The sequence below is a fragment of the Eptesicus fuscus genome, chromosome 11 (assembly GCF_027574615.1).
Source record: "Eptesicus fuscus isolate TK198812 chromosome 11, DD_ASM_mEF_20220401, whole genome shotgun sequence".
In the NCBI taxonomy this organism is placed as follows: Eukaryota; Metazoa; Chordata; class Mammalia; order Chiroptera; family Vespertilionidae; genus Eptesicus; species Eptesicus fuscus.
The window spans coordinates 63,460,840-63,484,242 of NC_072483.1; the positions used below are offsets into that span (position 1 = coordinate 63,460,840).

Below are 23,403 nucleotides of genomic sequence, written 5' to 3' on the forward strand. Positions count from 1 at the left end.
GAATTTACCCAAATTGTCTTCATTTAATCGCCACAAACACCTCGGTAGGTAAATACTAGTATATTAGTAGTATTTATCTAACAGAAGAAATTGAAGCTGAAGAAGCGATTTCTTTGGCCAGCAGGGGGCAGATTTGCGCTTGGCATCAGGATACTGGATGCTGGAAACCAGGAACCGAACTTCTGCACCATCTTTCTCAAAGTGCGGTCCTCACCAGCAGCTTCCGCCTCATCTGGGAACTTGTTAGAGATTCACATGCTTAGGCCTCACCACAGCCCTGCTGGCTCAGAAACTCTGAGGTTGCAATCAGCAATTTAGGTGGACACCCAGCTGGCGTGGCTCAGTGGTTGAGCGTCCACCTATGAACCAGGAGGTCCCAGTTCAATTCCACTCAGGGCATATGCCTGGTTGCTGGTTTGATCCCCACTGTGGGGTGTGCAGGAGGCTGCCACTCAATGATTCTCTCTCATCATTGATGTTTCTATCACCCTCTCCCTCTCCCTAAATAACTTAAAAAAGAAGAAGAAGATTGACAACTGGGCTCCATTAGCCGGCCTCACTCCCTCCTCCCGGGAGGCAGGAAGGTGCCTGTGCCCTGTGCCTCTCCCACCGGCTTCAGTGACTACCTGCTGGATACCGGTGAGCGCTCCCCTGTATCTCTACCCCTGCTTCTACCCCTGCTTGGGACACTACCCCTGCTTCTCCCAGCTTCAGGGGACCCCACCTACCCACTGCCACCACTGCTAGGCTCAGGACAGTGATCATGGAGCCCCTTGGATCCTTGGTTCGTGGGGGATCCCTGGTCCACAGATGGAGAGATGTGCACCTTGGAGAATCTGGGGTCAGAATGAGGAAGAATGTGAGTCAGAGGGCTTCTACGGGAGAAGGGGAAGATCTGGGGTCCGAAGGTTTAGGGAAAGGATCCCCAGTTATGGGGAGAAAGGAGAAGATCTGGGGTCCGAAGGTTTAGGGAAAGGATCCCCAGTTATAGGTACCCTTTGGTCAGCCTGCAGACCAAAGGGTCCCTATCTACCTGGGATCCTTTGGTCTGCAGGCTGATGCCCTATCTACTGGGTCAGGTGGAACACCTCTAGGACTGCCCCTCCCAGGGAAGTTTCTGGGCGAACCACTTGCGCCCCCCAGTGCAATATCCTGGAAACACAGCGGGCGAGTGACTTCCCTACTCCTCCCCGCCTGAAGCCAGGTGCTCCTGGACACCTGCTACGTGGGGGCTCGGATGTCTGCTGGAGGCCCCTGTTGGGTCTGTGTTCCCTGGAGACGATGAAGGCCCTGCTTGCTGGAAGTCAAGGATCCTCCAACATGGGGACCCAGTGAAGCTATGGAGGGACTGGGTTACTCGGGAGGCGGGGGGTGAGGGGGGTCGGGGGGGAGGTGGCTCACAGAGGAGGGCAAATTCAGGATGGCGGAGCCTGAGGGTGATGGTCCAGACTTCATCCAGTCTAGACATCAGCTGTTTGTTCAGGTCATGCCATCCCATTTGGCAACAGTGTCTATCTCTGTAGAGTATCCTCATTCATTTCATTTTGTTCTCATGGCTGCCTTTTAAAACCATTCCTGTGGAGCCAGAATTATGACTCCCCTCTCCCCCCAGCCTTCCACAGTCCTCCCCACCCAGCTGTCACCATGCACACACATGTCCTCCAAATCTTGACCTCTATTTGATATCTCAGTGATGATTCCTCCATCTGTTTCTGGCTCCCTGCCTTCTGGGCACTTGGCAGTATCACATTTCCTGGCCCCCTTATAACTGATTTGATGGGGCCATGTGACTAGTTTTGGCCAATGAGTAGAGTGATTTGAGTGACTTCTAGGCTAAATATTTAATTGTCGGATACCCTCCAGAACTCTGACAGAGTGATGTTTAAGAAGATGGTTACTCCATCAGCATCAGTCCATGAATGACACATGAGAAGACTCCTCTTACCGCTCTATAGAAGCCTGTGACAAACATGTAAATGGAGAGAGTAATAAACTTCTGTTGTGTGCAGGGCTGGTCTAGAAGTTCCATAACATCACTAGAGACTTACACTTCCTCTGCCTTTCAGCTCTGCTCTTCATATGTGGTGACTTGCAGCTTACAGGTTACTTCAGGGTCCGTGATGGCTGCTGGAGCTCCAGACATCACAGCTATATCCCAGAAAGGAAATAGGTGGGAGAGGCTAAGAAGAGGGTAAAAATGGCCCTTGTCAGTTCTCTGTTTCTCTTTTAAAGACTTTTTCCTTAACTCCCACTCAACATCTTCTACTCAATAGCACCCCCTAGTTGGGAAACATCATTTGGCTGGATACATGCTGTATAAATGGTCACTTGGGAAAACAAAGAAACTAGGATCTGTCAGTGAGGAAAGAGGGAGAGAGGAGAATGGTCACTAGGTCGTCAGCCTGCAGTCTGTCATGGGTACCAACCAAAATTCCCTCCGGTCTCTTACAGTCCAGGCTCTGCTTAGCATCCAGATGATTACTTGTTTAAATTTTAAGGCAATACATGTACATAATTTTTTCCAAAAAAATGCTAGCAGTGTAGCCGATACTACAGTAAAAAATAAGTCTCCCTACTGTGCCCGTTCCCCACTTCCTCAGCCAGAAACAATCTCTGAATTTTCCATGTATGAACCGGACCCTGTCATTTCCCTGGTGAAGACCCTTCCATGGATCTCAGAGTCTGCTCTTGGGCCCTGCCCCCCTCTCTGCCCTCAGCTCATGCCACCCTCCTCCTGGCTCATAGTGGGAGGTGCTCTGGCTTCTAACCAGTTCCTGGAGATGCTCCCCCTTCCAGACCTTCCCCTTGCTGTTCCCTTCCCTGGAATCCTCTTTCCCCGTCCTTCAGGGCTCAGGTCAGTTCCCTTTAGTTCAGTGGCACATTCTTCTTGAGGCACAACCCCATACAGGGTAACCAAGTCCTTCCTCCACCCTCCAGTCAGGGTCCACACTGCTGGACAGTTGAATGTCATGCTTTACTACTGTCCATCACCAAGGGACATGATGGGGTAGGCCCAGGGTACTGTGGGAAATGGGGAGGGAGTTGGCCCAAATATGAATGAGCTTAGGAGCTAAGGAATCATTCTTTTATTTAATACTAGAGGCCCAGTGCACAAAATTCATGCACGGGTAGGATCCCTAGGCCTGGCCGGCGATCAGGGCTAATCTGTGGGGCAACCAGCGGGTCAATCAGGGAGCTCCTACTGGCACCCACCTTGGCTGGCCTGGTGCCGCCCACTCACCAGCCCCGCTCCCCACCTCTTCCGGTTGGGGCCTGTGGGCTGGGGGCAGCTCCTGTGTTGTTCCGCAGTTCGGTTGATTTGCATATTAGGGTTTTATTATAAAGAGAATGAGAGGGGCACATTCTCCTGGAACTTCTAGACCAGAACAGGGGGGCCGACAATAAACAAAACAAACAAATAAAATCATTCCAGACTGTGATAAATGGGATTTAGTAGAAGATTTCAGTGAGGGGGGTGGTGGTGTCAGAATGTGTGGTCAGGAAACTACCTTAGAACCCTGAAGTACGAGAAGGTGCTAAGCAAAGAAGCAGGGAAAGGGATTCCTAGCAGAGCAAACAGCACATGCAAAGGCCCCGAGGTGGCAGAGTGGTTTGGTGGAGCTCAGGGAAGGGGAAGCTGAGCAGAGGTGGGCAGGGCTGGGCAACAGGCTGAATTAAATTTGGGATTATTATGAGCATAACCAAGGGACACAGTAGGGGGCTGAGGGGATAACCACTGAGCATAACCACTGAGCAAACAGTAGGGGGCTGAGGGGATGTGCTGGGGGGTGGGGGTGGCCAGGGAGAAGTCAATGGGGAAAGAGGAGACCATGTAATACTTTAAATAATAAAGAATTTACATTTAAAACAAAATTGGGATTATTCCAAGAGCCTTGGGGGGATTTTTGGCAGGGCAGTGGCGTGACCTGGTTTGATTTATATGGGAGCGGACTATGAGAACTGTGCTTCATGAGTCCTTTGAGTGGTTTCTGCAATTTTCTGTTTACAGCATTGGGATAGCTTTATGAAGGTTATTCTGGGATGTCTGGCCATTTCAGCTGAACCAACAGCAGGATGCAGGGCAATAGCACACGTGTCAGCAAATGTCCCCCATGTTTCTCTGTGACCTCGAGGATTGTCTCCCCTGAGAGGGACACTCATGCCACTCAGCACTTCTTAGGCCTGCCTTCCACTGAGGGTGGGTGCATCCGCCAAGGCTCTCCAGAAAGACTGAATCAATAGATAAATCAATAGATCTATCTCTATCTCTATCTCTATCTCTATCTCTATCTCTATCTCTATCTCTATCTCTATCTCTATCTCTATCTCTATCATCTCATCTATCTATACCTATATTTACGCTAGAGGCCCGTTGTTGCATGAAGAGATTCGTGCAATAGGCCTTCCTTCCCCTGGCTGCTGGCTCCAGGCCTTCCCTCTGGCCGCCACCTTCAGTCTTCGCTCTGGGCGGAGCACCACTCCTGTAGCTCCCTCCGCCTCCGCCCCCCCCCCCACCCCGCCCTCTGTCCCCCACCCTCCCCCTCATAGCAGGCGTCCTGCCCCGCCTAGCCACTCTGGCAAATCTGAAATCTATAAGGTAGGCTGGCAGGCTGGACTCAGGTAGGAGTTGATGATGTGTCTTGAGGCAGAAGCTCTGCTCTGGAAGGAACTCAGGTTTTGCTCTTAAAGCCTTCAATTGATTGGATAAGGCCCACCCACATTATGAGGGTAATAAACTCCTTGTGGATGTAAACCACTTGTGCAAAATACCTTCACAGCAGCATTTATCTTTCTGGTTTTTTGCTTGTTTGTTTTCGTTAATCCTCACCTGAGGATATTCTTTCCATTGATTTTTAGATAGAGTGGAAGGGACGGGGGAGAGACAGAGAGAGAAACATCAATGTGAGAGACACACATCAATTGGTTGCCTCCCACTTGCACCCTGACCAGAGCTGGGGATGGAGCCCGAAACTGAGGTATGTGCCCTTGACCAGAATCGAACCCAAGACCCTTCAGTCCTTGGGCTGATGCTCTAACCACTGAGCAAACAGTTAGGGCTCAGGACAGCATTTATGTTAGTATTTGAATAAGTAACTGGGCACTGTAGCCTAGCTTGGTACCTCTCAGGCCTGCCTTCCACTGAGTTGACACATAAAACTATCACAGTAAAATATAGAAAAAATAAAAAGTTTTTATTCTAGGCCAACTTATGAAATCTTTGAGCTAACCTAGGCTCTTTTGTCCTGTTGCTCTGGGCAATCCTAGGCGTGAGTGTTTCGGGCATTAAATCCACCAACTATCCTTTACTTGAAAATGAAGGCATTTGGCTGAGGCTGAGCAGCCTGAAATTGTGGAAAAATCAAGTTCTGAGCATCCATTTCTCAATCCGGGTCTGGAGGTGGTGTGAGAAGCTGGGTCCAGCCCAAACTTCTCCCCTCTGACTCTCAGCCTGTGCTCAGACGGTGAGGTTCGTGGCCTAAGTGACCTGGGCCTCACTGGGCAGGAGATGCCTCTCCCGCTGATCCCCTTCCCTGACAGGCCTCAAAGGGTGTTCCTGGCTCACTCACTTCAAGTCTTGGCTGTGTAATCTTTGCCTTCCCTTAATCAGATATGTCAAGTTCACAGTCAAAGGGTCTGACCCTTCCCACAGAGTCTGCTGAACTCTACCCTCATAGCCCTCTATAACCTCCTGCTTCTCTGTCTTGGTGGTTTGTGTGGTCAGATGAAACCCAACCACAGGAGACAGGCAAAATAAGACAAAGGGGAAATGAACACGTCCCATACAGCCTGACTGTAGGGTAAAGGGCAGTGACAGGCCTGGACTGTTCAATGGTCCCTACCACAGTTCCCAGGCCTGAAAGTGTGTGTGGGGGGGTGGTTAGCGTGTATGCAAACTACCCCAGGCTCATGCCAGGCATGCTGGGAAGACTGAGGCCAGCTCCATGGTATTCTGGACTTTGGTTCAAGCTTTCACCCTACACAGTTGGTTGGTGAACACAGTCTCCCCAGATGGGTTCTCTACTGACAGGACTTAGAATCAGCCCCATGCCAGGTGAACTTGACTCCCAACCCAAAGAAGACAATTGCTTTAGTTTGGGTTTCTTAAAAAACAAACCTCGAGACGAGAATTGGGTGCAGTTGTTTATTTGAGATGTGATCCCAGAAAGCATAGGGTGGAGAAAAGAGACAAAGCAGACAGGAAAGGAAAGAAAGTTCATATTAATGGGCAAGCTTTGGCCTTGGGAAATGGGTTCAGTCCCACTGGGACCTTCTGAGAGAATGAAACATGCCTCAGAGTTATCACCTAGGGGCAAGGAAGCTGTAGTGTATCTGTGTTTAAAACAGTTTTATTAAGATGCTAGAGGCCTGGTGCACGGATTTGTGCACATTGAAAGGAAATTAATTAGAAGAAATATTTTAATATCGCTAGTCACCCTTTCTCTATAATAGAAGTGTCAACCAAGTTCACGATCAACAATGACAGATCAAAACACACGTGTGCAATTGGCGCCAGCGAGAGCTTTATATGTATTGCGCATGTGCGAGTCAACTTAGCCTTTTATATATATAGATAAACTTACTTAATTAGACCTGCTTTCTGATTGAGCTAAACTTTTTCCAGCCCAGTGAAGCACCCCAACTTCTCTTTCAGATAATTGTCAGCAACACAGCAGTAAATATCAACACAAAGCAGATTATTATTGTAGATCATGCAGGGAGAACAAAGGGTAAAATATTTAACTGCAGCAGTGTTTGACTATACTCTGCACAGTGAGAAAACCTGAAGTCATTTTCAAGGTCCACCCATTTCTTACTTCTTTTCAGTCGTGTCAAGTTTCTAAACTTCCTAAATCTCCGTTTTCCGGCTAATGAAAAGAAAATAGTATTCTACCAAATCTCCTATCTACCTACTCCAGGACTTCTGAGAGGATCAAATGAGATGATGCACGGGAAAACACTTCACAAATATTTGGTTAAAGTGTAAAATGTTTGCATCTGGCTATAAAGTAAGTCAAGTTCCTGGGCTGAAGAAATGCCAAGGAGGCTAGTCACTAGGGAAAGGAACCGGGTGTTGCTACATCTGGCTCCCACAGTTACAGTTTCTGGGCTGGGCTGTGGTCCGCATTTGGCGCCAAGGGGTCTTGGCAGCACTGGCAGCGAATTGGTAGGGTGTGGCTCTGGGGTGGTGGCTGGACCTGTGTTCCACTTAGATGAAGCCGAGTGTTGGTTTGTTGGTGCCAGGTCCGTGGCACCAGCCAGTGCGCATCATGGCAGCTCCTGTGTTGAGTGTCTTCCCCCTGGTGGTCAGTGCGCATCATAGCGATTGGTTGGACAGTCATACACTTAGCATATTAGCCTTTATATATATAGATAATTCACATACCATACAAATTACCCACTAAAAGTGTACAATTCAGTGGTTTTTAGTATATTCACAGATATGTGCTATTATCCCCTTGGTCAATTTTAGAAGATTTTCATCACCTCTAAAAAAACAAATCCCATACCTTTTAACTATCACTCTTATCCACCACACCCCACCTCAGTCTAAGCAATCACGAATCTACAGTTGACCTTTAAACAATGTGGGGGTTTAAGGGCACCGATCCCCCATACAGTTGAAAATCCAAGTATAGCTTTCAACTCCCCAAAACTTAACTACATTTGTTCCTCGGTATCATGGGGGATTGGTTCCAGGACTGCTGTGGATATACCAAAATCCACGGATACTCAAGTTCCTTGTATAAAACTATAGGCCTGATGCATGAAATTCTGCAAGGGGCTCAGCCCTCATGGCCCTGCCCATTGGTCATTCTGGAAGGTCGTTCTGGAGGAAGGTCATTCCGCCATCTGGTCTAATTAGCATATTAGCTCTTTATTATATAGGATGGTTTCATTGTATGAATGACTGCATTTTGTTTCTCCATTTGTCCCTTAATGAAGATTTGGGTTGTTTCTATCTTTTGACTATTATATTTAAAAAATGCTATTATAAACATTTGCATGCAAGTGTTTGTTTTTTTAAATCTTCACCCGAGGATATGTTTTTATTTAATTTTAGAGAGAGGAAGGGAGAGAGAAAAACATTGATGTGAGAGAAACATTAATTGGTTGCCTCCCATATGCGCCTGACCAGGGATTGAACCTGCAACCTCATTATGTGTCTTGACTGGGAATCAAACCTGCAACCCTTTGGTGTACAGCATAAGGCTCCAACCAACTTAGCCACCCTGCTAGGTCATGTATACAAGTTTTTATGTGAACATAAGTTTTAATTTCCAATAGGTATGCATCTTAAGTATATAATTGCTGGGTCATATGGTCACTCTATATTTAACCATTTGAGGAACTACCAAACTGTTTTTCCTAAGTGGCTACATCATTTTACATCACTACCAGGAATATATGAGACTATTAGTTAGCTGTTGTTTCATAACAAATTACCCCAAAACCTAGCAGCTTGAAACAGTAAATATTTATTACATCATATTGTTTTTGAGGGTCAAGAACCCAGAAGCAGCTGGGCCTGGTGGTTCTGGCTCAGGGTCTCTCATGAGGCTGGAATAATCTGAGGACTTGACTGGGCTGAGGTGGCTTCTTGGAAGCTGCCTACCACATGGGAAACTTATCCAACCACTCCCATCTCTCAGTAGGAGGGTAGCTCCTGGGGTGTTAAGTCCTTGGTACTTTTGGCCTAAACCAGAATATACTGAAGGCCCTGTCATGCTAAAGAATACCTGCAGGCAGAGAGAGAGAGAGAGAGAGAGAGAGAGAGAGAGAGAGAGAGAGAGAGAGAGAGGAAGCTGTTAGCCTGTATGAGCCATATTTGCAGATGTCCACAGGAGACATGGCCAGGAACCTACCTTGCCTGCTACAGTGATCAAACCTGACCCACATCATGTCTCGGTATCCCCTTCCTTGCTGAAAGACCCACCACCCCCTAACACTTGTCGTGACACCAATCTCCATCCTCTCTCCTGTTGAACATGCCCTTTGGTCTCTTTCATGTCCTGTGGGACTTTGCTCTAGTTCTTATCTGCTCCCCCCTTAGTTGATCAACAGTGGTATCAGCAGATTTCCCAGATCTTCTTTACTTACTCAGTTGATTTTTTTTTTTTGCTTTATGATTACAAAACCAATAAATATTGATTGTTGAAAATGCAAACAACACAAAAATTTATTTTTTAAAATATGTTTTTATTGATTTCAGAGAGAGAAGGGAGAGGGATAGAAACATCAATGCTTCCTGCATGCCCCCTACTGGGGACTGAACCCGAAAGCTGGGCATGTGTCCTGACTGGGAATAATACTGTGATCTTCTGGTTCATAGATCTGGTTCACAGGTTGATACTCAACCACTGAGTCACGCTGGCTGGGCCAAAATTTTATTTTTTAGAGAGTGAAAGTCTCTAGAATCGACCACTGTTGCCCATTTGACAAGTGTTCTACAACCATTTTCCATGCATAAACCCACCCAGTAATTTACATGCTTGGGGAGCCAACCCTCCCTGTTGCTATGTTCCTTACAGGTTTCTCTTGGCAACTTATCTTGCTTATATGCCTTTCCAGGACAGCATGTGTGGGTCAGCCTCCCCCTCTCACGTGCATGCCCAGTGCTTCTTAGTGTGTGTGTCTCATCATTTAGGTTGCTCATTTCCTTTTGATGGAGTCCCTTTTCATGGAGTTAGCAGGATCCTCTGGGGCCCATGTCTCCTCTCCTTGCCCTGACTCTGATTTCACCTGCAGCTGGGGAGGAAGGGTCCCAACTCAGGCTCATGCCTATCATCTCTCGCTTTGTGGAAGGACATTCTCTGGACTCTTGTACAGACACATCCTGGAAGTGCTGGGGAGCTAACAGCCCTGGGGGAAGCCAATTAGCAGTCAATTATTTGGTCTTTCAGACAGATGGTTCTGGGAGCGTGCAGGACACTGCTTTTAGGAGTTAAGACAAAATATTTAGGTTGAGGTTGTCTCCAATTTTTCATTATTACAAAGATGAGTCTTCTTGCACTCAGCTCTGCATTTGAGTTACTATTTTCCATAAATTTCTAGAGGTAAAGTTGCAGGGTCAAAGGGATAAACTTCTATATTTTGGTAGCTACTGTTAAACTTGTGTTTCAGAAATGTAATTCCCATCCACAGTGAGGGAGCCTGTTTCCCTCTATCTGGGAAGTTGGGTACATACAGATATATATTCCCTAGTTCTGCTCGCCAATAGAGCCACTGTCCCACGGCCAATGTGGAAATCCCTCCTTCTAGTGGGCCTTGGACTGCTGCCCTGCTACAGGTGCCACAATAGGAGAAAGGTGAAGAAAAAAAAAAAGGAACCAGCCGAAACCGATTTGGCTCAGTGGATAGAGTGTCGGCCTGCGGACTGAAAGGTCCCAGGTTCGATTCCGGTCAAGGGCATGTACCTTGGTTGCGGGCACATCCCCGGTGGGGGGTGTGCAGGAGGCAGCTGGTTGGTGTTTCTCTCTCATCGATGTTTCTAGCTCTCTATCCCTCTCCCTTCCTCTCTGTGAAAAATCAATAAAATATATTAAAAAAAAAAAAAAAAAAAAAGGAACCAGAGTTCCTTGGAAAATGGCTGATTCCAGGCTGGTCCCAAGGAAATACATTGAGGCCTGGAACATCTTATTATGCAAGAAATATACATGGTAAGGATGTATGAAAAGGTTGCAGGAGCTAGCTTGAAGGGCTTTGGCCGAAACCGGTTTGGCTCAGTGGATAGAGCATTGGCCTGCGAACTGAAAGGTCCCGGGTTCGATTCCGGTCAAGGGCATGTACCTTGGTTGCGGGCACATCCCCAGTAGGGAGTGTGCAGGAGGCAGCTGATCGATGTTTCTCTCTCATCAATGTTTCTAACTCTCTATCTCTCTCCCTTCCTCTCTGTAAAAATCAATAAAATATATTAAAAAAAAAAAAAAAAGAGCAGGGCTTTGCAGGGGGAGTGGGTGCCAGCTGCACTCCCTTCTCTGAGAAATGGGAGGATGGTGCCTTCCTTGGGGGTGAACTGAAACAATATTGAGGTCTGGTTAGTGCCCACAGACCCGCACTGTTGGGGGTGGGGTACTGCCCCCACATAGGGGTCACACAGGGAACGTAATCTGGGCCCAACTTCCTGCCCAGAGGTCTCAACCAGGAAGTTGCCATGCTGGGCCTGGCAGCCAAGATCTGGGAGGGAAGTGGGTTGTGTGGGGCCCTTCCCTCCTCACACTGGGCCTGGGGGTCCTAGGTGTGTGGTAGGGGTGACACAGCAGGGAGTATAATAATCGGATGACAAAAATGGCAGCCATATGGAGGGGGCCTTGGGTGCACACGGGCATGTGGCTGGCTGGAGGTGACAGGGACACACCTCTGTGTCCAAGTTTTCCCACGCCACCCTCGGAAGGGTTCTGCCCAGACAAAGCCTGACCCTGTGGATGATCTGAAGAAAGGGCTGGCCAGGGACAAGCCACCGGAATTAAACAAGAAACTGCCTTTTAAAATGAAGAAATTATGAACTTACACGTGTAATTATTATAGAAGGAACAAATGTTGACTGTTGAAAAAAATTTAACTGAAAACAAAAAGCATTACCTTCCCTCTTCCCACCCTAGTCTACCCACGAGAGAAAACCGCTGTCAACATCAGAATCTGACGCCCCTAGAGCGGCTGCCCCTCCGCAGGGCCTTGGGCCTCACACTGACCTAGGGCCCACCGCTGGACCAACCTCAGCTGGTTCCCCTCTTATCAACGCTGTGAGGAGGATACATGTCCCCATTCTACAGATGAGGAAGCTGAGGTGGGAGGGGGGAAGGCGCTTGCTCAAAGTCACACTACCTATCCTTACTCTGGCTGCAGACGCTCGCCCTCACCACAGAGGAGGCCTTTGCTCCCTTCCTGCTCAGAAGTGACTGCTCAGGGAAAGAGCGGCCTGGAGCAGGGTGGGGCCGGGGTCCTCCTGGGTCTTTTGGGGCCCTTTGAGGTTGGGTTTAGCCCGACAGAACGGTCTTGCCCTAATAAAGGCCTGCTCAGTTCAAGCTGCTCATCCCAACCTTGTTTATAGCGCCTCCACCCAAACAGACTCCAGAGCTTTCTGGGAACATGAGTTGCCGGAAGGCATGATCCTAATGAGATCACCCACCGGAGGACAAGTACTGCGGCATCTGTATTGTCCTTCCGTTTCTCTCTCTAAAGCCCCTCTTCCCAATCATCGATGTTTCTCTCTCTATCCCTCTCCCTTCCTCTCTCTGAAAAATCAATAAAATATATTAAAAAAAAAAGAAACCTTTAGGTTATTTTCTCTCACTGCCTTGAAGAAAAAGATTAACAATCACTCCCTTTCGTTCAGAAATGTACCAAGTTTCTGAGACTTGCACCTGTTCTCATTTATATGAAAACTATCCAGCCTGGGCCTGGTGGCTCAGTTAGTTAGAGTGTCATCCCAATATGTCAAGGTTAAGGGCTTAATCTGGTCAGGGCACATGTAAAACACAACCAATGAATTCATAAATAAGTGGAAGATGAAATCAATGTCTCTGTCTCCCAAGAATGAAAATAATAAAACTTCCGTCTCTGGGAACTCATCTCAGCTGCACCCCCACCCTGTGATCCCTTGAAGGACACGAAGCCCCAACTAGGGAACTCTTGAACTTTTACCAAATATTCCAGCGCAAACTGGGTACCAACACTGCTCCCTGGGGAAAAGCACAGGAGTCAGCAGGGTGAGGAGAAGCTGTGGGGCTAGTGTAGTCTGCTCTAGCACCAGGGAGGTACCCCAAACTGCTCCCGGAGGTCCCAGCAGCCCTCCCTTGGCAGATTTGCTGCATGGGGAGTTGACCCTTAGTCTGAGTAGATGCCCACCAGCCCAGGAGATTGAGGTATACACCCAGAAAACTTGGGATGTGTTTACTCCAGGCCTCCGCCCTGTGAGTGTCCGCACCCCCCCACCACCCCATGGGCATGGCCCTGGGGAAGCCACCTCAGGACAGAGTAGGGAGGCAGCAGGGTGTCATCGGGTTCTGATGGGACACGCTGCTATGGTGGTCTTGAGCTCAGGCCCAGAGGCCAGGGCACACAGGGCCCTCTGGACGGTGCTACAACCATGAATGGCCATGGGGCTTCTCCTTTAGGGGGGCTACCTTTAGCTCCACGTGGTCTTTGATGGCTGCTGATGCTGTGAGTGATGCAGCCAGCTGTAGGAATTCCTGACCAGTGGGAGTCCTTCTGCTTCTGTGAGGTAGAGAAGAGGGCCTTCTCCATCATTTCCTGGGCTCTGAGCACTTCCAAAGGGTCTACAGTGAGTTTCAGGCCGCTCAGAGTTTGTGGTTCAGGACAAGAAGTCCTTGGTACTATTCTTACAGAATTTTTCTGGAGTGTATTTTGTCATTAAAAACTCCACAAGTTCTCGGGAGCCTATAAGAATTATCTAATTTAAAAAAGTGTGAGTGTGAGTGTGTGTGCTCCAGTGATGGGGGAGGGGTCGACAACACTAATCACATGCTAAGTGTTGTCTGTGACCCCATGTTTCCCAGCCATGCTGCCTGCCCCTCATTGCTCATCTGATATGATAGCAGCCCTAGTCTTTTTTTAAAAAAAATATTTTTTTATTGATTTTTTTTTTTACAGAGAGGAAGGGAGAGGGATAGAGAGTTAGAAACATTGATGAGAGAGAAACGTCAATCAGCTGCCTCCTGCACACCCTCTACTAGAGATGTGCCGGCAACCAAGGTACATGCCCTTGACCAGATTCGAACCCGGGACTCTTCTGTCTCCAGGCCAACGCTTTATCCACTGAGCCAAACCAGTTAAGGTAATAGCCCTAGTCTTATTTTATTTTATTTACTAGAGGCTGGGTTTATGAAATCAGTGCACGCCGGGGGGGGGGGGGGGGAGTGGGGACAGGGAGGGGGCTCCCTCAGCCCAGCCTGCACCCTCTCACAATCTGGGACTGCTGGCTCCTAACTGCTCGCCTGCCTGCCTGCCTGATTGCCCCTAACCACTCTGCCTGCCTGCCTGATCTCCCCTAACCACCTTTGCCTTGGCCCCTGCCGCATAGGCTTCATCCAGAAGGACTCTGGAATGACGTCCAGAAGGTCGTTTGGCTGTCTGGTCTAATTAGCATGTTACGCTTTTATTATTATAGATTTTTGCAGCCCTGGTCTTGAAGGGTACACTGGACTCACTCATCTGGGGCTTGGTAGTTAACTCTCTGGGAAACTGCAGAATCCTTTACTCCCAGGACTTGGAGACCATCTGCCCCTGCATGCCTGAAACCTCCCTGTGCCTAGAGCTATGTTTATATGTGCAGTTCCTGGGAAGGCAGGCTGACGGAGGCTTTGAGAGGGCCTAACTCCCAGTTTCCAAGGTCAGTCTCATGGGGCTGGGGGGCAGGACAGAGAAAATCTGGGGGAAGGTCTTGTTTCCAGTTGTCACTAAATGGAGATAATCCCACCCAACTTTCTTGAGTGCTGACCACATGCCAGCCCTGTGCTAATCTTCACACTTCATCTCATTGCATGCTCACAATAGTGGTAACAGTGGTTAGTACATTCTACGGAACAGAGGTGCTGAGTCTCTTTCCATTCCCACAGCTCACCAGCACCCTTTCTGGGTCCTGGGGCTTTGTACTTAACCCCTCCCAGTGCTTCTCAGAGTGGGATTCTGGAGCCTGGGGCTCTCAGGAAGGCATCCGTGACCTCGCCCAGACGAAGTGAATCAGACCCTGAGAGGAGGCCCAGGAGCCAGCATTTTAGCCTGTGAGGCCCACATTTCTAGGCCCCCTTGCAAGTTCCTGATGTTACGCTCCTTAGCTGAAATAACTTCCAGCTTAGTAGCTCGTCAGAGGAGGGAGCGAGCAGGGAAGGTGCTCCCTGCTGGGTTTACATGTGTCCAGTTTGTGGGAGCAGGAGGAGGCTGGGGTCCCGGCATTCATGGCTCTTCCCTACCGACAGTTCCCTCCTTCCCTGTGGACATCCTGCAATCAGATGAGAGGGGCCTGGGGGACATCTGAGTGGAAGGGTATTGAGGGTGATAGGATTTAGTGAGGGGCCCAGCAAGGCAAGTGGGAGCCAGGGAGGTCCAACATCAGGTTAGACTTGTGTTCTTTTTCAGAAGGAAAGACCTACAGAAGGTTTCGAGCAGAATGGCTGCGTTGGGGGTTCAGGAAAACTAGGCTGTGGGAACACCACTGGAGGGAGAAGGGAGGTTCCCGCAGTAATCCTGAGGACCTGGACTCGGGCTGGAGGACCTCAAGGGAGAAGGGTGGAGACTGCTGTCCTGGGCCTGGGATGGAGGAAGAGAAAAGAGGCTGAAAAAAAAAAAAGAAGAAGAAGAAGAAAACAGGCTGGTGTGAAGCCTGGGAGGCAGGATGGGACCCTTGGAGTCTCACTGACTCCCGAGGGGCCAGTGGGATGTCCTTGGAGGCTCCTCTGAAATAGGGGGGAGGAGGGGGTGGGGCTGGAAGGAGTTATGCTAAAGGTCAGCACGTTTCGTTGCAGGGCGGCCGGACAGCGAGTGAGACCCAAATCACTGAGACTTCATCTCTCTGAAACACGGGTTGTTGTGAGGGTTCGGAGAGAGAAAGGTGCCCGTCAAACGCTTGGGAACACAGTGGTATGGTTTAGGTGGGTGTGTGGGTGGCCCCAGATGAGTGTGTCTGGGTTCAGCGGGGGGTGGGCGGGCTGCGGGGGGGGTGGGGGGTGGGGTGGCGGCCCTGCCCTCTGGTGGCGGTCCTGGACGGGGCACCCCGGCCACCGACAGGCGGGGCGACGGGGCTACGGGGCGGGCTGTTGGTGGGCCGGCCGCCCACAGTTGTCCAGGCTGCCAGTCCGCTCTCTCCGGGCGCCGCAGCTGCCGGTCGGGTGTGCTCCCGCGCCTGGAGCTCACGGCCGCAGACGGCATGGTAGGTGAGCGGGATGCCGGAGCGGGCAAGAGCGCTGTGGCTGGACGGGGCGTGGGGCTTGGGCAAGAAGAGGCGGGAGGAGCGCGGACTGGGTCCTCCCGGGTGGTAGAGGTCTGAGGGTCCCGTTGGGGCGCCCCATCTCCGGGGGACTCGCGGGTTATTTGTCTTGTGGCAGGCCACGCGCGCCGCGGGGCGACCCTTCCCAGTGGTGTAGGGAGCCCCCCCTGAACCTGGGTCTGCGCTGCGCTTGAACCTGGGTCTGCGCTGCGCTGGTCCAGCTCATCCCCGCGCCTCCCGCCCAGCCGGGTAGCGGGAGGCAGAGGCTGCGCTTGAGTGGATGGAAATGCGCCAGGGTCCCAAGATGCGGGGATTATGTGTGGGAGGGGCAGGGAGGCTGGGGAATTTTATTTGGGGAGGAGGAAGATACTCTGATTAAGAATGCCTGGGGGACCGACCCTATGACCCAGTTTACTACCTCACTGTAGAAAAAAAAAGAAAAAAGATAGAAAGATAGAAAGAAAGAAAGAAAGAAAGAAAGAAAGAAAGAAAGAGAAAGAAAGAAAGAGAGAGAGAGAGAAGAGAGAAAGAGAGAAAAGAGGGAAGGGAAGGGAAGGGAAGGGAAGGGAAGGGAAGGGAAGGGAAGGGAAGGGAAGGGAAGGGAAGGGAAGGGAAGGGAAGGGAAGGGAAAAGGAAGAAGAATGCTTGGGTCTGGGAGAGCAAAGGACCTGGAAAAGAAAGTAGTTGAACGGTGGTTGCTCGGGTATGTGGGCTACCTGAGGCCCAAGCCCGTGACTGAAGAGAGGAAATGGGGCTGAAGGAATAGGGAGAAGATCCGGGAACCAGCCTGAAAATCCAGTTGCTGGCGGGGAGGGTTGATGGTGGGGGTGGGCTTGGGGAACAGGCTCCGGAGGACAGTCTGGGGGACTGCCTTCCCTTTCCATGTGGGGAGCAGGGTCATGTTACTGGGCACTGAAACTGCGCACCCAGAATGTCCCAGGAGCACCCCTGAGAACTTTGTGTAGTCTCTCATTTAATCTTCACAGAAACTATAAGGTAGGCTCTATTGACACCCCCATTTCACAGGTGAGGACACTGAGGCACAGTAAGGGGAGGTAACTGCTACAGTGTGACAGAGCTGACATTTGATCCCAGGACAGTTTGTGTAACACCATGGCCTTGGTTCTTAATCACTGTATATGGTGGACTGGCGGAGATGGGCAGCCTGAGAGAGGAGAGGGAACCCTAGAACTGGCAGTTAAGGGTGTCAAATATTTCAACTTCTAATAGTTTAGGTGATGGAAAACAGAAATAAGAATGAACTTTTGGCAATGGCCAGCATTGCTCAGTGGTTAGAATGTCGGCCTATGCACTGGAGGGTCTCAGATTTGATTTTCAGTCAAAAGCAGGTACCTAGGTTGCAGGTTTGATCCCCGCCACCCACTCCCACCTGGTCGGGGTACGTGTGGGAGGCAACCAATCTCTCTCTCTCTCTCTCTCTCTCTCTCTCTCTCTCTCTCTCTCTCTCTCCCCCTCTCCTCCCTCCCTTTCACTCTCTCTAAAAATCAATGGGAAAAATATCCTCACTCCTTCAGTGAGGATTAAAACAATAAAGAACTAACTTTTGGATCAGCATTACCATCTTTTAGCCCTGGGTCCTTTCAGTGACTCAGCCCCCTCTGTAACTCAGTCCCCTCAGTCGGGTACTGATAAACCTGGCATCTGTGTGTCAGGCAGGCCTCTTTCATGGATTAAACTCTCTCAATCCTCCTAATAAGGGAACAGCTGCAGAGAGGTTACCAGGCAAATGGTCACACAGGGACTGGGGAGGCTGGGTTTGAACCCAAGCAGTTGCCTACTGAGTCCTTGTTCTTCAAGACCACGTGATACTGCACATTGCCCATTTTACAGATGCCCAAACTGAGTACCTGTCTCAAAGTCTGTGGCTTGAAAGTGGAGAGATTCAAGGGAAAACTGCTGATGGCAAAGCCCATGTTCAAGAGGATTCACCATTTAGTCAAGGTTTCAATAGATTGAGAAATTTCAAATTGAAGTCCACTTTTTATCTTTTGTAAAAATATGTTTATTGATTTTAGAGAGAGAGGAACATCAATGTGAGAGAAACATCAATCAGTTGCCTCCCATACACATCCCAACAGGAATCGAATCCACAACCTGGGTATGTGCCCTGTGATTGGGAATCAAACCGGCGGGGCATGGGACAACCCTCAACCAACTGAGCCACACCAGCGAGGGCTTTATCATTTTGAAGATGTACTTTTATTTATTTAATTTTGGTTAATCCTCACCCGAGGATATTTTTTCTATTGATTTTTTTTTTTAAGAGCGAGTGGAAGAAATGGGGAGAGACAGAGAGAGAAACATTGATGTGAGAGAGACACATCGATTGGTTGCCTCCGGGATCGAGTCTGCAACAGAGATACGTGCCCTTGACCGGAATTGAACCTGAGACCTTTCAGTCCATGGGTGGCGCTCTAACTGCTGAGCCAAACTGGCTAGGGTAAGATGTACATTTTTACATCTCTGCAGTTGTAATGCATCTTACAATGGAGGACAGACTTCCTTCTCAGCAGTATATAAATAATGGCACCTTTGGTTTAATGAATTACAACAGAGCCAGGGTTCCCTAAGTGACTTTTCTGAGTGTCTCTGTATTCTGTTCCACAGGTTCCTTTCTGCCTCAATTGTTCCATCTTCCCTGGAGACATGTCCCCCAGGGGTGCAAGGAGCCCGGTGCCCTGCAATGGCAGTAGGGCGTGGGGGCTCTTTGAACCTGAGGATTTGAACCTGACTGATCAGGAGCTGAGACTCAAGTATCTGGGGCTCCAGAAGACAGAGCTGTTCCTACCCATTTGTGTCACATACCTGTTGATCTTTGTGGTGGGCACCGTGGGCAACGGGCTAACCTGCATGGTCATCCTTTGCTACAAGGCCATGCGCACGCCCACCCACTACTACCTCTTCAGCCTCGCCGTATCGGACCTGCTGGTGCTGCTCCTAGGCATGCCCCTGGAGCTCTATGAGAAGTGGCGTAACTACCCCTCCCTGCTGGGTGCTGGTGGCTGCTACTTCCGCACGCTGCTCTTTGAGACAGTCTGCCTGGCCTCTGTGCTCAATGTCACCGCCCTGAGTGTGGAGCGCTACGTGGCTGTGGTGCACCCACTGCAGGCCAGGTCTGTGATGACCCAAGCCCGTGTTCGCCGGGTGCTCGGGGTTATCTGGAGCCTTGCCGTACTCTGCTCTCTGCCCAACACCAGCCTGCATGGCATCCAGCAGCTGGATGTGCCCTGCCGGGGTATAGTGCCCGACTCGGCTGTGTGTATGGTGGTCCGCTCAAGGGCCTTCTACAACCTGCTCATGCAGACCACAGCTCTGCTCTTCTTCTGCCTGCCCATGGCCACCATCAGCGTGCTCTACCTGCTCATTGGGCTGCGGCTGCGGAGTGAGAAGCTGCTGCTGCTCAGGCAGGGGCCCAAGAGCAGGGTCCAGCAACTACAGGATAAAGGTCGGACACAGGTGACCAAGATGCTGTGTAAGTGTTGCTGCTGGGAAAGGGGGCTGATTGAGACAGTGGGTATGAGTCTGGGGCTTCCAGGGCCTGGGGGAGGTGCTGCATCTGAGTTTATGAGTGTAAGGCTTGGAATCACATACCCCTCCGTGTGTGTGTACGCACAGGTGCACATACACAAGTGCATGCATGCATACTGTGTTAGAAACTAACACCAAAGGCAAATGCTAATGCTTCTGGCAGGATCAGCTACATAATTTGCAGGGTGCAGTACAAAATGAAAATTCAGGTTTCTTGTTAAAAAATTAAGATTGTCAGGACAGCAACAGTAGAGCATTAAACCATTTTAAACTCGGGCCCTGTTCAAATGCACAGGTGGCACACACATGAAGCTCACGTACCCAAACCACAGACAGGGCAGGGCAGGCTGGGCTCCAGGATAACAGAGCTGTTCATGTCATCTGGACCCTCCAGGTCTCTCATCTTGGCTCCTAAACACATCTTGGCTCTGTCCTTCCCTACATCACTGGAAGGCATGGCCATAGGCTTTCCTGAGGAACCGTTCTCTTTCCTTAGTGGCTATTGAAAAGTTCCAGGAAAGGATTCTGATTGGTGGGGTTAGGTCATGGCCCATCCCCGGGCCAGAATGACAGGCTGCTGAAGTGACTACCCCCACAGAACCATATGGGGGGATCTGGGAGGATCTGCATATGCAAGATGATGAATTTCTTCCATCTATGTTTGCAGTTCCCTTGGGGACCACAGGAGTGATCATTGTCTAAAAGAGGATTGTCAGGAGGGGTATTTGTGAGGGTCCGAGCACAGGAGAATCAGGGCAGAAGTGTGGACTGGGGCCAGCCAGGGCATGCAGCTGGGGTTGAGATTCTAGATGTTACTGTGCTCTAGACCTGGGTCTTTTGCAAAAACAGTGGCCCTGGGGAAGCAAGACAAACTGATACTAAGACAGTCATTGATTTCCATCGCATCTCATCCCACCTTAGCAGGGCCTGAATCAGGCAGATGGGGTGAGCCAGGGCAGCACAGGCTGGTGAGGCCTTGGTCAAAGCCATGGGATTACAGCCAGCTAACTGAGGACTGCCCATTCCCAGAGAGAAGCCCACCCCACTCCCCTGCCCTGGGTGTGGTGTTCCAGAGTGTGGTATCACTTGTCATCCCCTAGAGTTCCTTGCTTGCTTCCCAGCTCTGCACTATAAAGCCTGTACTACAGACCAACTGGCCCCTGCCCGCGCCCCCCCCCCCCCCCCCCCCCGCTCCTGCCTCAGTCTCCTCCAGATCACAGGGTCCAGGTCTGAGTCTGTTCAGCTGGGATGGTTCTCACCCTGAGGAAGTTGTTTCCTTAAAGCCACCTTGGTTGCTGGCCTGGAACTCTGACTTTCTTCTCTCCTTCCATCCCTCCCTTCCCCCACCTTCACTTTCTGAAGGCCTACTGAGCAGCAGGCTGTGTGCTGGGGACAGTGAAATCTGGGATTACAAGCAAAACCACACTGGGCTGACACTACAGGGGAAAGATAGTCAGCTAAACAAACACAAGAAATAAGAAACAAAAATCAAGGCAGCCCTAGCTGGTTTTGCTCAGTGGATAGAGCGTGGGCAGCATCTTGTGGACTCAAGGGTCTGGGGTTGGATTCTGGTCAGGGGCACATGCCCCGGTTGTGGGCTTGATCCCCAGTAGGGGGCGTGCAGGAGGCAGCCAATCAATGATTATCTCTCATCATTGATGTTTCTCTCTCTCTCTCTCTCTCTCTCTCTCTCTCTCTCTCTCTCTCTCTCTCTCTCCCCCACTCCCTTCTTCACTGAAATCAATAAAAATATATATTAAAAAAAAATTCAAGGCAGACCTGGGGACAGAGACCCAAGAAGGCCATGGCTGGTTAAGACTAGGGCTGGAAGGAAGCTGGGGAGAAAGAGTGAGGGCTTGGCCAACCTGTCCTGTTTTTTTCTGGATGGTGGGGGATGGGATCTCAAGTAACGGGCAGTTAGTACAGGGCAGGATATTCCGCTGGGCCTTGGAGAGCTGGTGGCTGGGGCTGGGAAGGCTCTGGGGCCAAGGCAGACGAGGGGAGGTGTTTGTGTTTATCTTGCCTTTCTCTGGCCCCTTAACCTCCATCTACTGCTGTCTGAGCACGGGCCCCATTCTTCTGCTTCTCTCTGCTTCCTCATCAGTAAGCATTGTCCCTGAGTGGGCACCCAGGGTGGGCCTTAGCCGCACACTCTGCATCACGCTGGGGCTTCGTGTCCAGAGCTTATAGTCACCTAGTTCCAAGCTCCATGGTGAGATAGTCAGGCTGGGCCCGACTCAAGTGTCCACGCCTGGCCCAGTGGCCTGTGCCCAGGGGCAGGGCACATACCCACTGCCCACTCAGTGACAGTAGTGAGAGCAGCCTCTCTGAAAGGGGTGTGGCCAGGGCAGGCAAACTTCCGGATGGACAGTGGGCATGGGTAGCCTGTGGAATAGGAGGGGAGGGGAGAATGAGCAGACCAAACTGGAGCGGCACCCAGACTTCCTTCTCTGCCCCCACAGTTGTGCTGGTCCTGGTGTTTGGCATCTGCTGGGCCCCGTTCCACATCGAACGCCTCATGTGGAGCTTCGTGTCCCACTGGACTGAGTGCCTGAACCTGGCCTATACGTACGTACACGTCATCTCTGGCGTCTTCTTCTATCTCAGCTCAGCTGTCAACCCCGTGCTCTACAGCCTCATGTCCAGCCGCTTCCAGGACACCTTCCGGGAAGCCCTGTGCTTGGGAACCCGGTGCCGTGGCCACAGACGACGTCACAGCTCCCACAGCCTCAGCAGGGTGACCACGGGCAGCACCCTGTGTGACATGGGCTCCCTGGGCCACAGGGCCCACCCTCTGGCTGAGAACTATGGCCCTGAAGCAAGAGACTGACCCCTCCCTCCATAGAGGAGCCTCAAAGCAGCTCCACCGGGAGGCACCAGAGGGCCACCTGCAGTCACACCTGCCCTCCTCCTCTTCGGTGATGTCTTCATGCCTGTCCCCTTTATGCCCTGTCCCCACTGCAGGCACCTCAGTGACTCCTGCCCCCACCGTGTACTAGAAGGGATATAAGATTACCATCTAGGCCCCTCGGCCTCCAGTTAAAGCCCTTCCCTGCAGGAACATCATAGTCGGTTAACTGGCACAGCACACCTTCATTTGGGGACATCCACACTCCTGCCAGTTTCCAAAATGTTTTCCCAGGGCTCTACCTTTCCTCCCATTTTCTGTCCCTTTCTAGCTCATGGCCTGCACCTGGGACCCTCCTCCTCCCTGACCCCTGCCTGGCCCAGTCAGCTTATTCTGCTCTGGGATCTCCCCTAGTGGCACGGTAGGGTGGCAGGGATCCAGGGGACCTGCATCCAATCTTGGCCCTGTTGCCACCTTGCTGTGTGGCATCAAGCATATCACCTCACCTTTCCAGACCTTGATCCCCTCCCTGCAAAATGAAAGGGCCCCGATGTTCTAGGTGCCACCCTTTGACTCTTTAGCTGCATTTTCTGTGAGTGTGCGTAAGCCACTGCTGTAATGAAACCCACTGACACCCTCAGATTACCAAGGCGGAAATTACTGTCTACAGTACCCCCTCACCACCCCACCCCCTCTCCCTCCCTGACCTCCCTACACACCACCTCCCATGCCCCCCTTCTGGTTGCACAGCAATGTGAACATGTTCAAACAATATTCAACTGTATGCTTAAATGGTTAAGGTGATAAATTTTGTTGTGTATTTACCACAGTTTTTAAAAATCTAAGATAAGCAGATATTTTCACTTATTTTTTTAAAGCCCCACACAACAGTCTGTAATACTTAGTAATCATTCCAATTCTTTCTTTCACTGTTTTTAAAACTTTTTTTTTTTTTAGAAGCGAGAAAGATGAGAACAGATTTAAGGCATTTGATTCTAGAAACATTTACATTCTTCTGACAGTCTAAACCTCTTCAGCACAGGCCTCACCCTCTTTCAAGTCC

The 23,403-nt window shown here is 50.4% G+C and overlaps 1 protein-coding gene across 1 annotated transcript; it reads left to right on the top strand.

The window, feature by feature from the left end:
* Positions 1-1,420: 1,420 nt before the first annotated feature.
* On the top strand, positions 1,421-22,491 carry NMUR1 (neuromedin U receptor 1). The gene is given in 4 exon segments (XM_054722843.1): positions 1,421-1,483; positions 18,572-19,436; positions 21,955-22,309; positions 22,311-22,491. Coding segments are annotated over 4 exon segments (1,464 nt in total).
* Positions 22,492-23,403: the final 912 nt, after the last annotated feature.